This window comes from Planococcus citri, chromosome 1, assembly GCF_950023065.1.
Source record: "Planococcus citri chromosome 1, ihPlaCitr1.1, whole genome shotgun sequence".
Classification (NCBI taxonomy): domain Eukaryota; kingdom Metazoa; phylum Arthropoda; class Insecta; order Hemiptera; family Pseudococcidae; genus Planococcus; species Planococcus citri.
In genome coordinates this window covers 26,758,461-26,778,854 of record NC_088677.1, presented here as the reverse complement: position 1 = coordinate 26,778,854, position 20,394 = coordinate 26,758,461, and the positions used below count along the sequence as shown (strand labels likewise).

The 20,394-nt window shown below is 34.9% G+C and overlaps 1 protein-coding gene across 1 annotated transcript in view; it reads left to right on the top strand.

The window, feature by feature from the left end:
- Positions 1-20,394, top strand: part of LOC135850126 (mucin-12-like) — a 59,932-nt gene that overhangs the window by 38,086 nt on the left and 1,452 nt on the right. Inside the window, exons 2-9 of the mRNA XM_065370881.1 lie at positions 2,837-2,984; positions 4,383-4,445; positions 4,540-4,743; positions 5,033-5,160; positions 5,252-5,399; positions 5,494-5,769; positions 8,961-10,484; positions 14,345-17,468. Coding sequence (XP_065226953.1) covers positions 2,858-2,984; positions 4,383-4,445; positions 4,540-4,743; positions 5,033-5,160; positions 5,252-5,399; positions 5,494-5,769; positions 8,961-10,484; positions 14,345-17,468 — 5,594 coding nt within the window. The 5' untranslated portion in view covers positions 2,837-2,857. The remainder of the gene's footprint in view (positions 1-2,836; positions 2,985-4,382; positions 4,446-4,539; positions 4,744-5,032; positions 5,161-5,251; positions 5,400-5,493; positions 5,770-8,960; positions 10,485-14,344; positions 17,469-20,394) is intronic.

Below are 20,394 nucleotides of genomic sequence, written 5' to 3'. Positions count from 1 at the left end.
AGTTTGAACAGATATTTTCTATGGGCAGATTTTTCTTTTCAAAAATATAATGTAAGTAATAGGCTATATTACCTAATAAAAGTCCCGGAACGTCGATGGTAAATAAATAAGTCGATCTCATTGCTGATTTGCAGGGTGTAAATAAAATCCTTGGACTTCAATTCGCCGGATCCGTCGATGAGGGTACGAGTGGATAAAGTGGATACAAATTGAGGCAATAGTCAATTTTTCACCAAGTCGTCAAAATTATAAAATTTGTCGATAATTTAATTCTCCAAACTGGAAAAAAATGTCACCCAAGTTGTGAAATTGGCGATTTTAATTCCAACAAATTCAAGAAAATTGCTGATTTTTATTTTTTAAATTTTGAATTTCCATTGCTAATCGCGAACAAATTTTGAATACAACATCAGGCAACACTGTTTAAAATTTCAAACTCCTCAAAAATTTGATAAGAACTTTCCAGTTTTGAGTTTTCTCAGTTTTCCTCTGGCATTTTAATTGAAATTCGAATCTAATCTGATTTTAATTAATTGAGTGAAATGTGCATTGCACACCTGGAATTACTTGAATGGGTTAGGTATCCTCGGTACCCAACCCTGAACTCACATCTATTCTATTCATCAATATTCATTTACTCAAGTATGTTGGTAAGTTAGTAATCTTCAACTCCAATTCAAAATGTAATTTTAATGAGTGTTTTTCTGTAATCTGTAGTCAGATAAAGCAATAATTTGATCAATTTTATAGGAGATTCAAAAAAGTATGCAGACTGCCAGCGTCAGATATCACCTATCGCCAAATACGTGCAAATTGAGTACGAATTTTAATTTTCAAAGAACTTCGACTTCTCCAACTTGAAGAATGCACTTTACGAATTGTCTCCTAGCTCATTCATTAAACTGTATGCATTGCAAATACTGGCGTAAAGTGCCCAGTAGTACGTGTACTATGTACATAACTATTGAACGCGAATTATCGCAGTAATTAATAAATCTAATTTACGATCAAATACGACCGAGGCGATGACTAAATCGTAAATCGTTGTTAAACAGTAGAACACTCTAATTGTCAGATGAGCACGTCTACAACACTAGTTCGAAAAAATCGCCGTACCATCGTAAAAGTGACATTATAATGCATCCGGATAAACATTTCGCGTTAATTTCCATCCGTACCATAACTTATTGCCCTTGTTTTGCATCACTGCAACCTTGAATTAAGAACAATGTACACCCACGATTAGTTTCAAACGAAATTGAAATCGTCTTATCAATAGATTCCTATCGAACAGCGAGACCGTACGATGACGATGACGATTACATTATAGAAATTAACCCGTAAAAAAATGTACTGTTAGGTAGAAGGTAGAAGACGTCGTCGGTCGTCTTACGTAATTAAGTAGGTGAACTTGAAAAAAATCTCATTGGAATTCTCTATCGTCTTCTTTTTTTTCTACACCACAAGCACACGAAGAATGTGCACATTTCATTTAAATTTTAAAACATCGCATAGCACCGGTGTTAACGACGATGAGTTTTTCGGCGTAAAATATGTAAAAAAATCTTGATTCTTTTTTCGATAAATACCTCTTCTTTGGGTTAACCGGTGTTTTATTCTCGGTTGCTCGGTCTTTTATTCTTTATTCGGTAGACAAGATAACTGACCCTCATTTTTTCTACTTACTTGATTATACGTTTTAGGTGTTTGTTAGGTCCCAAAAAAAACCTACGCATATTTTTGTTGTGGTTATTTTTAGAACTTTTTTTTAAAATTCAAGATCGATGACTCGTTGATCGTCGTTAAAAGGGAATGTTTATTCGAGATTTAGTGAAAATATAATACAACCTATTCATTTTTCACCCGAGATGATCGTTGGAGTATTATCTAAATTAAGTTCATCGCGGTAAACGGAAGAAAAATGTATAATATTCACGACTTCCTGCTATACCTACATAAAAAAGCGAATTTCTTCAAGGAGCGTGTAAACACTAAATGCGATATAATGAACCATGTTTTAAATTAGTTGCTTTACAGTTGAGTTATTTTTCCTACAGCAGCAGTCGGCTTTTGTGTGTACGTTGATGTAAAATAAGTATTGAAAATTACAAATTAACAATTGTCATGTATAATGATGATAATATAACAATAAACAGGGAACACGATATCGTAATTTAAAGATTATTTTAAATATTATAACATCGTGTACGAGTATAGATAACTTTGGCTTAAAACAATGACTCAAACTCGTGCTTGAATCCAACAGCGTTGCTATATCCGTTAATCAAATTAAGGAACTAAATACCAGGTATGGAAATACGCCATCTTTGGATATAGAAAAAAAATTTTAAGGACTCAATTTATTAATAATACCGCCAATTTACATTATTTTTTTACTTCATATTCATTTTAATACACAAAATAAACATTTTCCCACCATTTTTTTGATTTCATTTCTTTATATGACTGAAATGAAAAAATCACATCACCGTCAAAACTACGAAATCTATATCCAAAGATGGCGTATTTCCATACCTGGTATTTAGTTCCTTAATCAAATTTCTGATTGTGTAGGTATTGAAAATTTGCAACAATGTACTTATCTCGTGTACCTACCTCGTACGCTTTGATTATATTTTCAATTGACATAATTAACGAATTTCTTGAGTCTGCAGTAAGGAATTTTTTGTTCCTGGAGATGACTCGATTCGAGTTTTTTTTTGTCTAATTATTCTACCTAGGATCCTTGTACGATTTTCTGTTGATTAGTTATTTTTGTACGTAAGGTAGTTCACAATTCTCAAATTTAATCAATTTTTTCGTTTTTGATTTTCAGGTTTGAACGAACCATTTGGTGATGCTTCTGGAGTACCCATGCGCCATGCAAAGGAAAACTCATTATTGGCGGAGAGAGGGAGATTTATATAATTATGTTATTCCTGTTGCCATCGTATTTTTTATTTTTACCAGTATCGTTTCTGCAGGTCAGTATTAGTATTATACGAATCTTAATGTTCATATTTTTATAGGCTACGTTAAGATTAGAAGATCAACGAGTTCTATTCGTTTAAGAAATTGCCTATCTCGAATTAGTAGGAACTATAAACTTATCTACGATTACTCCGATTCTTCTATGACGTCTTCGATCTTCAGTACTCTTCGTTGAAGATGGTAAAAATTAACACAAAAACATTAATGACCTAAGCAGAAATATTCGCATTGTTTGGTCGATCGCGTAAAGATGTTTTCTAAAGGTCATTTTTACACGAAATATAATCGTGCATGTTTCAAACTTGCTGAACATCTTCCCGTTTATTTTAAATTCCTTGTGCATATACTTACTATATAGGTAGTTTTGTTTGATTTTAGTTCGCTTATTTTGAAATTTCCACATGCAAATATATCGCGTTGTTAACTAATTAAAAGATATTTGTTCAGCTCTGGTGAATCTATTAAATTATATAGGTAAAAAAAATAATAACATGTTATTTAAGGCTATTACGAGTGTAAGTTTATTCATACTGCTGCGTAGAATTCTTTACGTACCTGCAGAATATTTGAGCGAATCTGACCAAGAATTGTAGAAAAGTTATCGATGATAGAATTTCAAAAATTTTATCAAGTTTGAGAAGTCATTAGGTTTCAAGATACATAGTAGTCTTATGAATGACATCTACTTCTGCTTCGTTGGTATCCGGCACCTACCTATGCTGAAAGTATTCTTCGTATAATCGTCGAATTATTCGGCTTATTATTGTAAAAAAAAAAACGTAAAAGACTGTATGAAAATTAGACAACCTCCCGAGTGGAATCCGTCACAGTCGATTTACTCGATACTTAATCGTTTGCGAAGAATTTATCTCTGAAGACGATAGATACTTGGAGGAAATGTCATAGAAAATTGTCCCAGGGCAGGGGTTTAATCGCGTTTGCGCCCTCGATGTAAAAATCGTATTGTTCAAGGTCGTTTCGTATTATTATTTTAAATTTGATAAAATGCTACAAAATATACGTTTTAACCTTGGCAGATCAGCGTAACAATGTTACAAAGAAGTTACGACTGTTGTTTTGATTAATAACTTCCGATTTACTGCATAGAAAAAGGAAAAGCCCTTATCCGCATAGTAAAGTACACTATAATACCATCCAAATTAACAAGAATACGTAAAAACCAACGTGTATTTCTAATACTCACTCACCTGATTCTAAAAATAAACAATAATACCGCGAAAACCGGTAGGTAGATAGTATTCGAGTTATTAGAATAGGAACTGGTTTCGAATAGAACTCGTGTAGGGTACCTATGATATGATCACATAAGTAATTTTTTACTATAAAGTATAAAAATTTGACATATGTTTTATTGTTGTTGTTTTGTTTAGCGCCAACATTTGAAAATTCGTTACCACAATCACATTCCAGCGAAATAGTGGAATATTTTTCCGGTAGGTGAACGAGCTTTAAAACTGGGGAATTCTCCAATAGGTACCTACTACCTACGAGGAATTTGCACACGTTTCAAGTGTTTTGAATTTACAGAAATAAATGGATGTTACTATAACTTTCAACGTTACGAAGAAGGAGACCGTATAGTAACCAACGAGCCATGTTTGAACTGCACTTGTCACAACAGGATGTTAATGTGTTATTTAAGAGTGTGTCCATTCACAAAAGCCATCGGACAAGACTGCACTATTGAAAAGAAACCAGACCAATGTTGTCCTATCATAACCTGCCCCGAAGGTATCTACTATTTTTTATTCATCGCGATAGGTGCACTTTTATTACGCGCGGTTTTAAAATTATAATAATGTACCTACGATACACTCGTACGACGACATGTACATAACGTAGCCTATCATCTTCATCGCACCGTCGAATTTACAGTTCGTTAAAATTCTTAATGAATCGACTATTAAATTTTTTTATTATAACTAAATTTTCTAATTTAATTTACCGCTGCTCGTAATTCGTAGTGCGATATTTGGCCTGCCTAATTTATCGTATATTCATTTTTCTTATTCTTTTATAGTTCCTGTAAAATTACTAACTAGCTCCACTACTTCTTCACCGGCGCCAATTACGTCAACGACTGAAATCGGATTCCGAGATAACTATGGTTGCACTATAAATAATATTTTCTACGGAGATGGCGCTCAGGTAACAAAAATAAATAATCGTATTGAAATCGAATTCATCGAAAACACAAAAGGTTTTTCTATAATCTGAAATGTGAAATTTTTTTCAAAAGGTACCATCAGATGTGAACAAACCTTGCGAATTATGTTACTGTATACGAAATCGTACAGCATGCGTAATGCAAGAATGCACCCTACACGTCGAAGGATGCAGACCGATATTTAAACCCGGAGTATGCTGTCCTGTCAGATACGAATGCGGTAAAAAATATATTTTCATTTATTCGAATTTGAACATTTTATTGTACTTCTTTCATTCTAATCGTACATTATAAAAATGACGAATTACGTATAGATTACGACAGAGAATACACGAGCACATTTCGTCCGCAGACCACCGGCGGTTTATTGAAATCAACTACATCGTCGCCTGTAGTCGATTGTCAATACGGAAATAAATATTTCTCCGATGGCGAGCTGATAAAAACAGAGAAACCCTGCGAACATTGTTATTGCATGAGAGGAGATATTGTATGCGCTGTGCAAGACTGCGGGGAACCCCTTCGAGGCAAAGATTGCATACCGACGACGCCGCCACCCAATAAATGTTGCCCCAGTTCGTACGCTTGCGGTAAGTAATAACCCTTTCGTGGCCGTTTCAATGTGCCAAACCGCGGCTTGTACACGAATTTTCGAACGATGAAGGATGAACGCGATTGTTGTATTTCGATTTGGCCGACAAATTTGGTAGGTTTAAAAGGCTGAAAAATGTTACTGATTTTGTCTCGGGCTGGAGCGAAGGCGAACAGGTGAATTTGTGGAGGAAGTTTTCAAGATAGATGCAGGAAAAGGAATACAGAAAATAATCTTCATGTAAAAATTTCAAAATTTTGGTTTTTTGGAAGGGGGAGGAAAGAGAGATATGAAAGATGTTTTATTGTGCTTCTAAGTAGGTAGGAAAAGCACTAGGTAGGTACCTTCCCCATTCAAAAGAAAAAAACTCGCGACATTTTGAGTAAAATCATCGGTAACTAATTGTATAATCGTTTTCCTCGTTGAATTTCAAATCATTTTGATGGATTACATGAACTCTTTCTAATAGGTATTGAGGCTTCAAAATGGTCAAAAGTGGTGAAATCAAGATACGAATGGATAGTTTTGAATAAGATACGATCATTTGTGTGTTTCAAAGATACCTCTAAATTTTTTTTCGACATTTTTCACTTTGAAGTGATTACCCTGATTAACGACTGAACCAATTTTTATGAAACTTGAAGTATCACAAGTCCGTCACCATTCCTATAATGTCGGACTTTCACCATGATCCAAAAGTTCGTAGCTTTCGCGCGTAATCGCAAACAAAATTGAACTTTTTGAAATTTTCATGGGACGACTTTGCACAAAATTCATTAAAAATTGAAGTTCTCAGCAACGGCTGAGCCGATTTTGATAAAATTTGAAATTTCACAACTGGGCTACTTGCCGGAAATTTCGGCATCACCATCAAGTTCCAAAAGCTCAAAGCTTCCAAGTTTATCGAGCGACACAATTTTTTTTCAAATTTTTTAAAAACTGATCATTACCTAGAAAAACGGCTGAATCATTCATGAATTAATTGATCAATTTTTTGAAAGAACCATTCGCCAACGAATCGATCAATTCTTTAATTTATGAATCAATTCGTTCGCGAATGAGTTACTTATACGAATCAATTCGTTCGTGAATGATTCACAATAAATCATTCAATTCGTTCGTGAATGATTCGTCAAAAATTGAGTAAATGAATCGATTCGTTCGTGAATGATTCACTAAAAATTATTCAATTCGTTCGTGGTTCGTGAATGATTCACCTAAAATTAAGTAAATGAATCAATTCGTTCGCGAATGATTCACAATAAATGATTCAATTCGTTCGTGAATGATTCGCCTGAAGAATTGAGTAAATGAATTGATTCGTTTGCGAACGAGTCACTTATACAAACCAATTAGTTCGCGATTGATTCACTAAAAATTATTCAATTCGTTCGTGAATGATTCACCTAAAATTGAGTAAATGAATCGATTCGTTCGCGAATGAGTCACTTTTACAAATTAATTCGTTCGCGAATGATTCATCAAAAATTGAGTATGAATCGATTCGTTCACGAACGAGTCACTTATGCGAATCAATTTGTTCGCGATTCGCGAATGATTCACCATAAATGATTCAATTTGTTCGTGAATGATTTGCCAAAAATTGAGTAAATGAGTCGATTCGTTCGCGAACGAGTCACTTATACAAACCAATTCGTTCGCGAATGATTCACTAAGTATTATTCAATTCGTTCGTGAATGATTCACCTAAAATTGAGTAAATGAATCGATTCGTTCGCAAACGAGTCACTTATACAAACCAATTCGTTCGCGAATGATTCACTAAAAATTATTCAATTCGTTCGCGAATGATTCATCAAAAATTGAGTAAAAGTAGATAAATTAATCGATTCGTTCGTGAACGAGTCACTCACGAATTACTTTTACGAATCGATTCGTTCGTGGATGATTCAGTAACTATTGATCAACTCGTTCGCGAATGATTCACCTAGAAATCAGATTTTTTAAAAGAAAAGCCAGTCTTCTCACGCCAAACGCGTGAGAGTTTTTTTTTTTAAATTTTCTTGTTAATTTAATTAAGCTCTAAGAAGTAGGTATCTTTTTAAATTTTAATCCTATGCAAAAACTTGTCATAATAAAATTTGATCTTAGCTCCTTCAATTTATTAAAACTGAAAAATTACTTTACTCAACTTTTTTCCCTCTTAAATTGTGTTTGCGCCTTCGATTTTCAAGTGAAGCAACTTATTCATCCGAAGTCTTTTTTAGTGGTCTTGATGGTTGTTTTTTTTCAAGTTTTCAGTTTGATAACTCACTTTCTGGACACCCTGTAGTGTCCTGCATTAATTTTTTTTAAAGCATTGTGTTTTATTTGAACAACTTTGGATTCTAAATTTTTTGTCGTAGTTCTGCTGAAAAATTGGAATGAGCTAGAAGGACGAAACATTTTGAAACACTTTGGAACATTTCAACAACAAAAAAAAAAACAACCGAAAAATTATTTTAACGAGTTCTCGAACGGTTTCAGGTTTTAAAATCTTAGAAAAATTGGATACCTAATTTTATTTCAAAGAATCGGGAAAGAAGATGGGTCATTATTGATAAAAAAGATACATTTTTTAGTGCTACAAATTAAACAACATAAAAATTTTGTCGTATTAATTTGATCAAATTTTGTTCGTGTAATAAAATTTTTATCAACTCGTGTTAAAAAATGACATCATCGTTCATTCGAGTATGTATAAAAATTAGGTAGGTATTCAAAAACCCGATGCATTTCATTAGAATTCAACCAGTAACACGTTTTGGTTGGGAGAAAAATCGCTAATTTATTTATTTATTTTTATTTATATTTATACATAGTATTCGATTTATTTATCGGAATTGATGAGTTAATTACTTACGTCATGAAAAATATTCAAGGTGAGATCCAAACTAGTCACGAAAAAAAATTTTCTATTGCATTTCCATCATTATAGGTACATTGTGCGAATAATTTTGTTAATCATGATACCGTATGACTCATCGATTCCGATAGGTACTCGCGGATTTGAAAAGGATATTGTTAAAATGACGAAATTACGCGTTTAGAGGGAAATCCTCGAAAGTTCGTGACTCTCCGCTCCACTAACAATGATTTACGATAACTTTTTTTTTTTCATTCGTTTACTTATTTATTGATTTTATGACAAAATAATGTATTCATATGATGGTATTTTGTTTAATTTAGCAAATGAAACGGCAACTATCGAAGATATCACCAAAGTATCCGACATCGCTGGTACCACGTTTATCCCATCCGATGGCGTATTTGGTTCGTACGATACGACAACTTTCCGTTATAAAAACACGCCGGTGACACTTTCGCAAGAACAAGTTTACGAAAGATTAGGCGAAAGTGAAAAAAAAACTCCCACGACGACTTCGCTTCCTGAAAAAATACTCACTACTTTGAGTAGCTTGTTTTCGAAACACCCTTCGGAGGACATTCAACTTGACGACGAATCAGTGGACGCCAACGAACATTCGTCGCCTCAGCCGAGCGCATCGAGCGAGCCTTCCAAAGACGATTCGGCGGTGACTGAGAAGCAAGACTCGAACGAAGATGTAAAAACAACTCCAGCTATTTTGGCCGAAGATGTTACACCGGGAGCTTCGTTACCTAAAGCTTCTCAAGGTGTTATTATCAGCTCAACTCAGTACGAACCTACCACCTTGGCATCGATCAAAGATAACGAAGATAATATTACCAAAGAAGTATTCACTAAATCACCATTAGACGAAAGCCACGATAACGCCGCCGCTGCTACCGAAATCACCACCGAGAAAATCAAATACGAAACGACGAAACTTAGCGAAAAATACGATACGACGAAATTACCCGAAAAAGTCGATACCGTTAGCGAGAAGTTGACCACACCTCGTGCCAGCTCGGGTGTGGTTGTGAGTGACGAAGCACAAGACGAAACGACCGAAAAATTGGCTCCTGTCGAAGCCATAACGACTGAAAAAATCGGCGAAGAAATCACCACCTCGCCAAATTTGCCGTACTCGAAATCTCCTAGCGATTTGAACGACTCCAGTTCGCAAAAACAACCGGATGAAAGTTCTTCCGAATCGATTAAATTCCAATCAACTACCAGGCAATTCGATAAAAATGGCGTTTTGACCAAAGACCAAGAAACCACAAAAGCGCCCGAGGAAAGTTTACAAGCTACGACCAAAGTTCAAACCGACAACACCGAAGCACCTGCGCCTGTAGAACAACAAACCGAAACCTTCAACACATTACCGCCTGAAAGCACCGCTTCGTTGCTGCAAAACATCACTAAAATTGTCAACAGCGTACAAAGTTCTCAGAATAATCAACCTTCCTATCAAGTACCCGTCGCTGAAACGACCAGAGCTCCTGTTGCCAACGATGGCGCTACTACCATTGTCAGAGAAGATATTCCAGCAGCTACTGAGAAAGTGGCTGAAATTTCGTCGTCTTCGTCGGCCACGACCACGTCCAAAGACGAAGTTGCGACTGTTGTACCTTCGGTTATACCGGGCGAAGGTAGCTGTCTAGTTGATGGAATCACGTATCCTAACACGTCCGTCATTGAATCATACAATCCGTGCCATTCGAAATGCATATGCCTTAGTAGTATACCAACGTGTACTCTAATTACGTGTGCGCCTCCGCCAAGTAATCCGAACTGTATGCCCATACAAATGAAGCCCGAATCGTGCTGCCCAGTTTACATTTGCAGTAAGTAAACATAACCTAGTCCTTTTTTTATACTTAGGTACCATGAGTAGAATTATGTCAGTTTTAATAGATGCCATAATTTTTGAACTTGGTGTTTACCGGATGCACTTTCCTTTACCTACTTGGGAAAGATGAGCAAATTTAGGGATTGTGACTTAAGTCTTTTTTTGAGGAGGGGGGGTCGGAATGGTCAGAGAGGAATATCGTTTTTGGATTTGAAAATAATAAAATTACCCTGGGTTTAAAATCGATGAAATTGATTTTTGCAAGAACTGGCTAAGTAGGTACCTACTTAATATTTTGAGAAATAGAAAACTTTGTTTGAAAAATCGAAAGAAATCTAGCAAAATCAGAGAAGAAATAAACATATTAGTTTTTAGATAACTCTATTTTTTGATATAAAAATAATTTTTATAAAATCAGAACTGATTTTGAAGTTATCAGACCAAAAATAAAACTGAATTGAAACAAGCCAAAAAAAGTATACTTAGGAAATGCATAATCATGAAATTTTGCATTTCTAAATTTGAATAGGCCTACTTGGACATCAACAAAATAATCTTAAGAAATCTAAATTTTGAAATCAATTTTTGAAAACAATCTACTATGAGTATAAAAAACTGCCAAAAATAAATTTTTTGAAATTTTCTTTACAGTAGGTAATGTTCAAAATTCATTTCTGGAAACTTGACTTTTTGAAAACAAAAAAAACTACAATTTTTAAAAATGTAGTGAAACATCTCAAAAACCTTATTTTTTGACTAATCATAGCTGTTTAGTACATATGCCTTTTAAAATTGAAGTGGTGGTTAATTTTTGAAAAAATTCTAAACCATTAAAAAAAAGAAATTCATTTTGAAAAAGTCCAAATTCAGATCGGTTTTTGAAGAGATTTCAAGTTTCTCAAAATTGAGAAATATAGTTCTCAAAAACTCGATTTTTTTGTAAAGAAAAATTCAGTTTCTGAAAAATTTATTTGTTTTAAATTGCAAATGAACTTTTTGAGAAAAAAAATTGAAAAATTTATTTCTAAAAACTATAATTTGTATTTTCTGAAAAATCAAGTGGTTCTTAATTTTTGTAAATTTTAAAAAAACTACAATGTGAGAAATTGATTTTTGGAAAAATTCTAAAATGGCTTCAAAACCTATGAAATTTAAGCATTTTTGAAATGTTTAAATTTAAATTTTTTTCAAGTTATCAATAAATAAGTAGGTAAATTTTTTCAAAGTTTCAAAAAAAATAATAAATTAATTTTTAAAAACACAAATTTTGAAAAAATTTTAAAAGGTTTTCCCAAAACTGAATTTTTTTTTCAAGTTCTAATTTTGATTATTCAGTGTTTCCATTGAACTGAATTTTTTTAAAAATTTGCAGAAATTTCATAACTTGTGATAATTTGAGTGCTCATTTTTGAAACGTTCAAAAAAGTTTCCCAAAATTGAGCATTTCTTTTTTTTTAGTTGATTTTTTGGAAACAAAAAAATCAGATTTTGAAGAATTAGTAAGAAATTGGAAAACTAAATTATTGTTTTTTTAAATCACATACTTAACCACTTAATGCACAAGTGGTCACATATGACCAACAGCTAAAAAAAAAATGGTCACTGATGTTCCAATAATGGACCAATTGGTCTCAAAATATTCTGTAAACACATTTACTCAATTTTAGATTCATTTTTCATATTTATTTCATGAAAAACATCAATTTGCATAAAAATTTATAAAACTGGAAAATTTCCCGCCAAATTTTTTTTTTTAAAAAAAGGTAAAAATTTATGCAAAGGTAGGGCTATTTGATATCTGCTAGCAAAAAAGTGATTGTTTTAAGTAATTTTTGAAAAAAGTGACATTTTTCAACAATTTTTGGCCAAAAAACAGAAATATTTTTTACAATTTTGAGAAAAAGTAAGTTTTTTTGGTATTTTTTAAAGAAGTTAGACTTGGATAATTTTTGCAAAAAATATGGTTTTTTACCATTTTTTTGGTAAAAAAGTGAACATTTTTGGGAAGTTTTAGGTAGAAAAGTGAGACCTAAGACTTTTGCAATTTTGGTAAGAATCAGGTACTAAATGTAAAGAAAAAAAAAGAATTTTTTTACAATTTTCAGAAAAAAGTGAGATTGACACCGTTAGCGACTGGATTGAAATTTTCAAAATGCTCTAGAGCCTTCAATTTTGGATACAAAAAAAAACAATTACAGCCTAATTTACAGAACTTTGAGTAATCTTCAAAAAAAAGTCATGTAAAATATTCAAAAAATTATGCACAAACTTGAAAAATCAATAGGTTACAAAATCCCAAAACCCGGACTAAAATTTTCAAAGCGCTCCAGACCTTTAATTAATTTAAAATGTATTTTTATTAAGTTGATGCTCCTACATACAACATTTTACTAGGTCAAGCTATTCAGATTCCCATCACTTTGCCCCTTCATTTTCTCCAGTTGGCAAACTAATTTACAATCATGTAATTGGGATTGTTGCGTTGAAAGGAAATCATTTATTTTGGAAATGTTTAAATTTCAATTTTTTCAAAATAGGTATGAAGAAATGGATACATTTTTTCAAAGTTTCCAAAAAAATTGAAAAATTTATTTTTATTTTCAAGTTCCAATTTTGATTATTCAGTTTTTAATAAATTGAAATTTTTTGAAATTAAAAACTTGTGTTTTAAAAAATTTGCAGAATTTTCATAACTTTTGACAATTTGAGTGTTCAATTTTCGATCACATTCAAAAAAGTTTCCCAGAATGGAGAATTTTTTTTTAATTTGATTTTTTGGAAAAAACAAAAAATTAGGTTTTGAAAAATTGGTAAGAAATTGGAAAACTTATTGTTATTTTTAAATCACGTAAATTTCAAACATTTTAAAAAAATTCACAGATTTTCAATTTTTGACCATTTTAAGAAAATTAATTTCTGATAATATTCAAAAAAGCTTCCCAAGTACAAAACTTGATTTTTTGTAAAAATTTGAAATAACTCAGAAAATATAATAGATAACAAAAGAGGTATCTTAACTGGCAGAAAATTTTTTGAACGGGGTGGAGCTAAATCGGAAAGACTTGTAAAAATGCATCATCAGCAAGAATTTTCAGGTGCAAGCGTGCATTTTTCATTGATGAATTTTTAATGATAAAGGAGCGGCGAAAAATATGAAAAAAATCAACCAATCGGCCTTGAAATCTGAAATATATATGTATCTGCCCTATTTTTGCACCACCAAATCGATTGGAACCGGTTTCAAATCGTTTTGAGGAGTTTTGGGGCTTCTATCAGATTTTTGAAAATTGAAATTCCCTCAAAAATTAATCAAATGCGGTTGAAGAGCTGAAATTTACTTTACAACCTACCCTAATTTCAACCTTCTTTTACATTGAAGATGGTTTTTGGAGTCTTCAGCCATAGGTATTTGGGAAATTCCAATTTTCGAAAGTTTCGTGAAATCCCTCCAAATTAACTTTTAAACGTATTAACCCGACTGGTGTTTGTTTGTAACTCACCTGACCAATTATTCGTCAATTCTCCAAAATAAGTTTCTGCCTGTCTAGATTCTTGTATTTTTCTAATACCTAGCTTCAAATCGATTTGGAGAAACGAAAACAAAAATGCTTACCTTCCGCCAAATTTCAGTATTGCAGGTCAATTTGCTAAATTTTTTTTTTCATTTTTCATCCAAATTTGATTTTTTAAAATTCACCAAAAATCGAAAAATCCGCTTAGACACTGGAACTTTTGGCTGGTGATACAATTTTACGTGCTCTTTAATAGGATGAACCTTTATTTAAACATCATATTATACCTATCAATTATTTACGTATTTATTCATTCCATACCCTTAATTTCTTCTCGTTACAGATAATGAAAAAGACCAACCCGGCCAAGTACCATCAAGCGACAGTCAAATAATGCCCGATGAACCCGAAGACGCCAACCATTTGCACCACGACGACGAAACAACGACCATAGTAAACAGCTACGAAATTTCCACCAAAGCATCCGAACCTATCAAACCTCCTGCCTCCGAAATAGTAACCGAAAAAAGCAAACCAGAAAACGATATCGCCGATAACAAACCTCAAAACGACGCAGTCGAAAGCACCCCTCAAAACGACATCATCGACAGCAAACCTCAAGACGATGTTGTTGAACATAAACCTGAACCAGAAGTCGTTGAAAGTACTCCACACAGCGACCCTGCAGACCACCAGCCAGAACACGACGATGGTTTCGAACACCCACCAGTATTGGACGACAACGTCGAACATAAACCGGAAATCGAACCCATTGAATCGAAACCTACCCCTGCAAACGAGCAAGCTGAAGATAAACCCGAACTTACGACCATTGCAGTAAACGATAAAATCCAAAACGAAGTCGTCACCGAAAGTCAAAAAGTACAAGAAGAACACGTTACCGAAAACAACATCAAAGATAACTCCATCCCTAATAACGAAACACCCAAACCAGAAATCGTTACCACCGAAAAGCAATCTTTGAATGATAAAATCGATGAAGCTGTCACAGAAAACATAATCGCAGACGATCATACTACTGTAAAAACCTCATCTATCGTGGAAGAAATCAGCACAGAAAGCGACAACGTACCTAAACCTACCACAATCAAACAAATAGAAGAGAAATTCGGCAGCTCGTCCGAGTCTCCAACAACGTTAGCAGCAATTATCAACGAAAATACCGAAAAACCAGCTCAACAGGATGATAACTCTGTCGATCACGATTCCCTACCTCATCACGATGAACATCACGCTCCCGAAGACGAGCCCTCCTATACAACTGCAGGTAGTCAAGATATCGTCACTGAAAATCCTCCTGATACGAAACCCGCGTCGACTTCTGAAAAATACAACGACGCTGTCTCTCCTTCTGAAAACGACGTACCCCATCACGACCAAGAAACGACGGAAGTTGATAAAATTACCACCACTGAGGGTAATTCTGTCGTACAACCGATTGCCGTTTCAACCGAGTCCAAAGATGAAGTTCAAGGCTCAGTCACGGAAATTACGCCAACCGAGGCTGGTGTTACTGCTCAGGTAGACGAAAAAATAGACGTGAATCCGACCACTTTACCAGAGAAAATCGCAGAAGTGAACCCGACAACTTTGGCTGCGGATAAAATCGAACCTGTTCCTACTACTTTACCTCCTAAAGTATCTGACGAGCAAAGCGACGCTGCCCACGACAACACTTACCCCAGCTCTTCAGCTGGCACCCTCGATAACTCGGAAACTTCCGAAGAACCTGTTACCACCACCGAATCGTCGGTAGCTGGCGAACCGCAAGTGACGACAGCTGGCACTTATAGTTCGACTTCTGTCAACGATGAAATCATCAATACCGAAGTGCCTAATGAAATCACGACCAAATTGTACGAAACTTACAGCAGCACAGAAGCTCAACCGGTATTAACTGGAGATAATAAACATCAAGAACCCGAATCTCCGGCAACAACGATTAGTGATGATCTCAGCAACGAAGTAAATCCTTCCATCGATACAACAACAGCTGCCCAAATTATAAACGATAAAATTGCCACAGAAGGTGAAAGTACAAACGTTCCTGATATAACATCTTCTAAACCAGCAGCCAACGAATACACCAGCGAATTGTATTCTTCGCCTTCACCAACCACTATTAAAGATGTCGAATCAGACGAAGTGATCACTGAAAAAGAATCTCATGCTTCAGAACCACCAGCAGCAGCAGGCACATATAATTTGCAGACAACCACCGCCGAAAGTGAACCAGCTGTTGCTGAAACTACAGAACCACCGATCGTAGGCAATGAACCTTACCAACCACCATCATCGTCGCCATCGTATGTCTCGGAATCTACTTCTCAACATGTCGAAGCCGAGGTTCATACCGAAACCAATGTGATTGTGACTTCCGAACCACCATCGTCGGAAATCGTCACAACAAATCCTCCTCCTTACGACGAAGTTATCAAAGATCACGAAGAAGCCGTTAAACCAATCACGATTTTACCGGAAATAAACGATTCTCCGGCTGTAACAGTTTTACCATCTAAAACGACGTATTCTACGTTACCGCCGAGTTTCCAAACCGAACCTATCCCGACAGATGCTCCGCTCGAAGATCATTCTCTCAACACTCCCTCCAGTCACGATGTTCACGAACCTATTCAACAAGGTGCCGATGAAACAACCCCGAGTCACGATATTCAAGAACCTATTCCACCAAATGGCGCAGATGAAACTGTAGAAAAATTAGGCGGTCCAGTTACCGAACACTCGCCAGAACCATTTGTACCTGAAAACCCGTCGCAGGAACCGATCAACCCGCCAACTCCTACCAAAAAACAACCCTCGAACGAGTTAGGCCAAACTGATCATCATTACACGCCGCAATACGTTGAAACATCCAGTGAAGTTACTCAAGCTCCAATTCAACATTCAACCTGGACTCGGAAACCGATCATAGATGAGGAAACCTCGGAACCGAATTATTACCCTCCAGCGCCGATGTACCCGACTGGTGGAGGCGATGGAGGATCTGAAGGTCCTAGCGAAGAATCAGAGTACGAAGACGGTTCCGCTTTCGGTACCGGAACCTGTCGATATGGCGGCAAAATCTACGTATCGGCGCAACAAATACCTCGCGAAGATCCTTGCGACTTCTGCTTCTGTTTCCGCAGCGATATAATTTGTCTGCAGCAGAGTTGCCCTCCGCCTATTCAGGGCTGTCGCCAGGAAACGATAAGCGGTTTTTGCTGCCCGCGTTACGAGTGCCCGGTCGCCTCAGCCTTGGCCTTGGCCTATAACGCATCTACCACCACATCTACCACTACTACGTCAACTACCACCACTGCACAACCACATTTCACCTTAGAATCTTACCGTAGTCACGCTAGAAAAGTTGGATGTATGATTCACGGGTACTTTTACAAAGTCGGAGAAGATATTGCCATCGCGTCTGGTCCATGTTTAGAATGCATGTAAGTAATATTTAGTGTTATAGTTTTTTCTAAATAACCAACTTAGAAGTCAGAGGTAGATCTTAGTAGATAGGTACCTGCCTATTTAAGTAGGTTTATAAAGCTTTCAACGACATTCTGAGCTCTTGCAAATTCATCGTGCTTTTAAAAATAATTTTCCATTGCATTCGCGAAAATTTCCATCGGTGGGTTGAAGGGTGCATTTTTAGCCACCTCTTTCCTCCTCACCCCTATTGAATAAAAATATAAATTTCTGGAGACTTCAGATTGCTTTGACTAGATTTGGAGTCAAATAACGATTGTTTCCTTCATTACAACACGCCAATATATCTCAATTACGTGACTGTAAATTAGTTTGCAAACCGTAAAAAATGAAGGGGCAAAGTGATGAAAATCTGAATTCTTACTTTACTAAAAAATTAGAGAATTATCGAGTCATTTAGGTTTTTAAAAAATTTTTTGAATTATTTACAGAAAACAGTCAGATACAAATTATTTCGTCTACATTCTAAAGTATTGATTCTCCGAAGTTATGCACAATTTTGTGAATATTTCAGATGACTTTTTTTGAAAATTATTCAAAGTTCTGAAAATTAGGTTGTATTTACCTATGTTTTTTTTTTTTGTATTCAAAATTGAAAGTAGTCGGGGAACCCGCTTAAGGATCTATTGCACCACCCCGTCGATCCTCCGGCACAACTTTTTTCTTAAAGGGGGAGTCCTAAGAAACATTTCTAGCCCTTGTACTCAAAAAAAAAGTGGCCCTACATACAAAATGGCGGCCATTTTGATTGTAAGGTCAGCCGAAATCGACAGGACTTGCACAAAATTTTTCAAACCGTACAAAAGTAGATCGAAAGATCAGGCAAAAATTTATCACCTGTCAAAATTTCAAGTGCAAAAGTGCCTTTTTCGATTTTTGGTGAATTTTTGAAAATTAAATTTAGGCCAAAAATGAGGGAAAAAATAAAATTTTACCAAATTGACCAAGAAAGCTTAAATTTGGGATACACCCTATTTTCGACATGCCAAATCGATTGGAAACTGTTTCAAACCGTTTTGAGCAGTTCTGGAGCCTCCAGCAGATTTTTGAAACTCGAAATTTCCACAAAATTTCATCGAAATGGTGTTGGAAAGCTGAAACTTATTCTGCTAACTAATTTCAATGCGTTACGAAGTACTGCAGGTAAATTTCAAAGTCGTTTTGGAGCCTCCAGCAAATTTTTGAAACTTGCAATTTCCCCGAAATTTCATCAAACGGAGGTGGAAAGTCGAAATCATTCTGCAAACTAATTTCAATACCCTACGAAGTCTACTGCTGGTGAATTTCAAGTCGTTTTGGAGCCTCCAGCGACTTTTTGAAAGGTCGTATGGCGCTTTTTGGAAAATTGAAATTTCCAAAAAGTAGCTGGAAAATTCAAAATTATTTGAAACCACTATGTAGTCGACTTCATATCGCATTGAAATTAGTTTGCGAAGTAAATTTCAGCTTGCCAACTCCATTTGGTAAAATGTTGAGGGAATTTCAAGTTTCAAAAATATACTGGAGGCTCCAGTCGTCTTCAGAGGGTGTTAAAATTCAAGTGTAAAGTAAATTTCAGCTTTCCATCTCCATTTGATGAAATTTTGTAAAAATTTAAAGTTTAAAAAAATCGCTGGAGGCTCCAAAACGACTCGAAATCCTCCTGCAGTTGACTTCTTAGCGTATTTAAATTAGTTTGCAGTGTAAATTTCCGTTATACAACTCGATTTGATGAAATTTTGTGGGAATTTCGAGTTCTAAAAATCTGCTGGAGGCTCCAGAACTGCTCAAAACGGTTAGAAACAGTTGCCAATCGATTTCGCATGTCGAAAATAGGGTATATCCCAAATTTCAGCTTTCTTGGTCAATTTGGTAAAATTTGGATTTTTTCCCTCATTTTTGGCCTGAATTTGATTTTCAAAAATTCACCAAAAATCAAAAAACGCACTTTGGCACTTGAAATTTTGACAGGTGATAAATTTTTGCCTGATCTTTCGATCTACCTTTGTAAGGTTTGAAAAATTTTGTGCAAGTCCCATGTTGAAACGCAAAATCTGCGATTTCAACTGACCTGCCAATCAAAATGGCCGCCATTTTGTAAGTAGGGCCACTTTTTTTTAGTACAAAGGCTAGAAATGTTCCTTAGGACTCTCCTCTTTAAGAAAAAAGTTGTCCCAGAGGATCGACGGGGGGTGCAATAGATCCTTAAGCGGGCTCTGTAACTTATTTTGAAAATTTTAATCCATTTAATTGTGAAAAAGTTTAATTTTTTTCTTTAGATTATAGAAATTTTTATCAAAATTGCAAGTCTCACTTTTTTACCTGAAACTCCCAAAAATGTTCACTTTTTTGCCAAAAAAATGGTAAAAATCCATGTTTTTTGCTAAATTGATTAAAGTCTGGCTTCCTTTCAAAAATAGAAAAAAATCGTGCTTTTTCTCAAAATTGTTTTAAAAATCTGTTTTGGCCAAAAGTTGTTAAAAAATTTCACTTTTTTTGCTTGAAGTTGCCAAATGGTGCTGCCCTTTGCTGGAATTATAAAAGTTTCACTTTTCGCCAGAAATGGTCAAAAATAGTCGATTTTTTTTCCTAAAATTTCTGAAATTCATTTTTGTCAATAATTTCTAAAAAGGTTTGCTTTTTGCTAAAGTTGACAAAGTTTTACTTTCTACTAAAAAAAAAAATCAAAAAATCTCGCTTTTTGTCAAAATTTCCAGAAAGATTTTTTTTTTGTCAAAAGTTTTTGTTTTTAAAAAATTTTACTTTTTTGCAAAAAAAATTTCAAAAATATTTTTTGCTAGAAGCCAAGTATCAAATATCCCAGCTTTCTGCAAAAATTGTCGGGTCTCAAAAAGCACCATTTGATATTACGTATTTTATCTGGCATCTTGATCTATTAAACTT